This window comes from Solanum pennellii, chromosome 10, assembly GCF_001406875.1.
Source record: "Solanum pennellii chromosome 10, SPENNV200".
NCBI classification, from domain to species: domain Eukaryota; kingdom Viridiplantae; phylum Streptophyta; class Magnoliopsida; order Solanales; family Solanaceae; genus Solanum; species Solanum pennellii.
Window position 1 is genome coordinate 58,902,800 of NC_028646.1, and position 5,192 is coordinate 58,907,991.

Sequence of the window (5,192 nt, forward strand, 5' to 3'; positions counted from 1 at the left end):
TGCACCTGATTTAATTTAATGATAAAGTTTGATAATTGCAATCATATATATTGCATTGCTTGAATAGCTGCCTGTGTGTGAACTGTAATTTGTTGGATTTTGTAGAAGTGTCGACAAAAGAAGGGGAATAACTTGGTTATGTAAGATGGGTTGATGATAAATTGTTGGAAATGTTTGTGTTAAAATTTACATAGGTAAAGATGGTAAGGGAAAAGAACGAATCGCGACTCTAGAAACTCTGGTTTCGGAACAGTCTGGTATTGTTTGAGAACCATGGAGAAAGGGGTATTCTTGTACGATAGCAAAAATGTGATATATGAACTGCTTTTGGTGCTATTCACGATTTTGTGATAATGTGGTGGTAACCGCCTATTTGTGTGTTGTTGGGTATGATCATGTGATCTATGTTGAAGCTATGGTTCGAATATCTGTGATATTTGTGTCATGTTAAGACTCTCAAACAAACAAAGAAAGGGACAATATCACCTCCAAAATTGGTCTTTGGTCTAGTGATGTATTACTCTATGCAACACAGAAAAAGATAAAGGTTTAAATAATTCCCTCAACACAATGTCAAATATTTTTACTTACAACTCCTTTGGTTCCATCATGAGAAAGATTTTCCAGGAGCCATAGTATAGTATTACTAAGTTGACACAAGAACTTCCCTTATTTGTGTGTTCGTTCACCGTCTTCTTAACTAGAACGGGGAGGAAATAGAAGACGAAAAAAATAGCTGTTGCAGGTAATTCTTTCAAGTTTTCAAGGCAGTCATCTTACATATGGGACAGGTATTCTTCAGGATCAACCACTGCTTAATGCAATTAGTATGGAATTCATGCCCACAATCCAAAATGCCCATGATATCTCCAGATGTGTATTCCTCCTGATTTTAGTACACGAAATAGGACAAACTTTAGCTAACAAATCAGCCAAAAAGGTTGTTCTGGGACAACTATTATCTAGTAATGTATAAAAACATCAGATAAGATTCTTACCTGACATATACAGCAAGGTTCCAAGTTGGATGAGGACTGTCCACGTAAAGACCCATGCTTCCGCTGTTTCATATTGACTGAAATGGTTTCTTCACTCAAGCCTGTATTTACATTTCCTATACGTTCTTCCAAAGCCAATAGTTCCTAACGGACGAAGCAATCAGTGAGACAAGCATCTAGAAATTTAGTCAAAACAAAACTTAACTACATTACCTCATAGGACATATTATCAACGTCGAGCCTCATGGCCCTATGCCTATCATGGAACTCAGCAACTCCATTGATAAATGGATCAACCAACATATAATCCTGAGAAAGTGCCCACAAAAGTCACCATAAATTCTTCATCAGTAAGAAGCAGCAAATAAAGTAGCCAAGCAAAATTGAGCTATTCTAATTGGCTAGCACTAACAAGTTCATAATTTAGCACTTGGATCAGGTAATGAGCATTTTTAATAAAGGATGAAGGGTTGAAAAAGGACCCTGTCCGAAGAGGAAGACTGCACCAAGAGAGCTCTCTTCTAACAGGGAATCAAGAATTAGAACCTTTATAATGAAAAATCAGATGCAATTTGATCTTGTCATCGAGACTAGTTAAAAAATGGCTCCGAAAACTTAAAACGTCTTATCCATCCAAATTGCAACCAGAAATTCAAACTCGCTCTTTCTTCTTTTGATAATTAGAAAACTCCAACTGACTCGATCAGAAATAATGACAAGTCTTTTTTCCTCATCCAGGCAATAATGTTACCATGAAGGCTGCTAAGTCCCACATCCCTGGGTGGGAGGCAAATCTATATCCTTACATGGTCTTGGGCAATGCTCACCTCTTGAGCTAGAATTTGGGGTTGAGTAAAGCCCAAGATCCATTTCTTTATGCAGGCCATATAATCCTTACCTTTCTCACCAAAGCTAACATAGCACAGCTTAAAAGTGTTAGTATTGTTTTCAAACTTTCAGCGTTTTGAAAAGAATTAAAAGTCTATGTATGTACACAATTTCAGATAACAAGCTGCAAATCATTTCTGCTAAATATATTGGATTATTATAAGGATTGAGATGAAACCTCTGATCTCAAGTTCTCGACTCTCCGCATGGCATTCAGGACTTGACGAATCTGTTGAACATAAGTGGAGAAAAGATTAATCAGCACTGACAAAGTCTCCAATTCGGCAAGGGAAGTGGAAATTATTGGCAGGTCTAGAGCAACTCAAAATCAAGACATGTAGAATTAACAAGGATAGCTGCATAAGTGGTGAACCATTACAAATCAAATTCATAGATTGGGCAAACCACATAGCATGGCAAACACGGTTATTGGTAAAACCATAGCATATTGGTTGCTGTTTAGCCTAAAAAGATCATTGATGAGTGCTAACAAGCCACTTTAAATTCATTGACCAAACGAATCCAACTGGATATAAATCTATTTAAAAAAGGCAATAAACTAAAAGAAGTCTTCGGGAGGATAAAATACCAATGGGATCAAATATCTCTACATCAATCATGCCAGATACAAGACAACCAAGTTAAGACACCTCTATATACCAAACACAACAGCTTTAGAAATCATTATGGAAAGCAACCTTCATACCAGTCTGTGTCGACCCTCAACATCAGCAGCTAAAGCACGCCAACCATCTACATCATCACCTGGATCAACCATCAAACTCGATCTAAGATGTGGTTGACGGTTACCCCGGCTACCATATCGGGAAGACATCACTGGATCCTCTGAGGAAGAAGCAGCTGAAGGTAGCAGAGAAGAACGACCTCTCTGACTTCCAGACTCGGGCTCACCTGATGGGAAGAGAACCCAAGGAGCAAATTCTGGTAATCCATCATAGCTAGTAGTTGCTGAATTCTGATTAGCCCATGCAGTAGGAGAATTACGTGCTCTTGAACCAGGACCCACTGCAGAACTAGGAATATTTCTAGAAGAGCTTGCGTTCGCAGTAGCTAAGCTCCAATTTGTGGGGTCAAGTACCATATTTCTTGTCTCAGGAACAAATGGATGGGACTCCCCATTATTTCTGACAGTACTGAAGTTAGATTCATCTCCCAATGAAGCACCTCTATCGCCAGAAATCATTGATGAACTACCGCCTCGTGAACTAGGAGATGCTTCCCAGGGAAGCGAGTGAAAACCTCTAGAAAAACCAGGAACTTGCATCATGTGAGACTGGCTTCCAAGGTTACCTGAATTCATTGGCTGTGAAAATGGTTGTCTCGAGTCCAAAGAGCTTGTTACTGAGGCAGATCCAGGAGGCACATGGGCAGGGCTGACACTAGAATGCCCTACAGTAGCGCCAATCGGTAGTAAACCAGATGTAATGAGGTCCTGATTCACAAGATTTGCTATAGCACCAAAATTTCTTGCAGAGCTTTCTGCAATTCCACCAGCACTTAATGGAGGAAATATATCAGAAGCAGACATACTTGTACCAACCCCATTTCTTGGATAAGTATTCTCCAGATAACCAACATTCTGCATATTTGCAGAGCGGGGTAGTCTGTTTATGCTGCTCGAAGCATTATTACAACTTGGATAGTTATGCTGTACAGTGTTCTCAGGTCCTGCATTGGAGCTTGAACTTCCACCTGCAAAAGAATGTCCAGAATTGCCTTCAATGGCTTTGCGCTTGCAAGATGAACCCCAATTATCCATAGAAGAACTTGATACATTACTTGTCCCAGTCAAATAACCAGAACTACCTGTAAAGGTTCCACTGCCAGATGGACTGAAAGCCGGAGGACGCACCGCTTCCGACCTATCAGATTTGTGAAGTGGAGGTACACTTGTTCGCATGACCAGAGGACCATCATCATTATTGTATCCACCACTCAAATTAGAATTTACTGGACTATGATCCAAGGTAAGGCTTGATGATACACTTGGAGGCCTGCCAATTACATGATTGCCACCATAACCGCTTGTAGAAAAGACATTAGAAGGTTCAAATCGGCGTTCTGACCTTGGATTAATCATAACATAATCATTTGATGAAGAAGTCCAACCTTGTCCGATTTTCAAGTCACTGCCACGTGTTCGGTCATGCAAATTAGCAGTGGAGCTGGATTCACCTTGATCCCAGCCACTAAAGCTTTGAGCATTATAATTAACACCATTAACATAACTAGGATTTCTTCCAGAAGGAGAAAGCATGGGATTTGACAATCGATTATCTACTGGATTCCGAAAGCTATCCCAGGGAGCTGTCGCATCCATGGAAGCATTATTTGAAACGGATCCCTGATTAAGATCAATGTTTTCTGGAAAGGAGTCCAAAACACTTCTGTCCCCTTGCATGTGGGTCATTTTGAGGAACACAGGGACCTTAAGAGCACCGGTGAAGGATCCCCTGAAAAATCCACATTAAGAGAAGTTGAGAGCGCAAAAAGGTTACAACATAATCAAAGTTTTAGCTGTTCAAAAAATTATGGAGAACTGAAATTGGTTTACGTAGCAACTGGCAACTTAGAGATCATCTATTCTGATTTCCAAGTATGCAAAGAATATGTTTAAATTATGCCAACATAGTATATAGCGGTCACAATCCGAGTAAAAACCACAATACAACTGCAAAGCATTAGATGATCATGAATTGAAGAATTTCCGCAAGCAGCAAATCATTAACACATATACAAAGACAACTGTGAGAAAGCACTCTACAATCACATTAATGCTCATCAAACAACGATCATTCAATTTGTTCTCTAGTTTTCACGTGCCAGCGAAGAACAAAATGAGCTATGCTATATGGAAACAAGTGCCGCTATCTAATAATCATGTACCAATAAAAAAAGTAGGATTTGTCAACACCTAAGTTTAGGATTTGATGATATGAATAGAAGAACATAAAGACCTATTTATTTGAGTTGCTAAATGATCAGTATAATCACAGTTGCTCAAAGGACATGTTTAGTCCATTGAAGCAACTGATTTAAGTGAGCCCTACTCTTTTCTGCTTATCTGAAAGAAATTAAAGTTCTACAGTGCTACATTTAATATCATAATGCAACGTTTAAAGCAGTAAAACTTCCATCTAGTTGTACAAGTGAGGGTTGCTCAAGTGGTTGAATACCTTCACCATCAACCGGTAGGTTGAGGGTTTGAGTCGATGGAGGGTAAGTAGAAACATTATTGATCCTCCTGATGGGATTTTTTTTGTGTGTGTGTGTGTGGGGGGGGGG

General features: G+C 39.4%; 1 protein-coding gene across 6 annotated transcripts in view; it reads right to left on the minus strand.

Moving 5' to 3' along the window:
• Positions 1-487: 487 nt before the first annotated feature.
• Positions 488-5,192, minus strand: part of LOC107002386 (E3 ubiquitin-protein ligase MBR2-like) — a 12,267-nt gene continuing 7,562 nt past the window's right edge. For 4 of the 6 annotated variants that reach the window (XM_015200387.2, XM_015200390.2, XM_015200393.2 and 1 more), the window contains 5 exons: positions 2,593-4,360; positions 2,065-2,115; positions 1,212-1,307; positions 999-1,142; positions 488-886 (listed from right to left, as the gene is read on the minus strand). In XM_015200387.2, the coding sequence (XP_015055873.1) occupies positions 755-886; positions 999-1,142; positions 1,212-1,307; positions 2,065-2,115; positions 2,593-4,360 (2,191 nt within the window). In that variant the 3' untranslated portion in view covers positions 488-754. The remainder of the gene's footprint in view (positions 887-998; positions 1,143-1,211; positions 1,308-2,064; positions 2,116-2,592; positions 4,361-5,192) is intronic. The other 2 variants (XM_015200394.2, XM_015200395.2) reach the window with 1 other exon arrangement.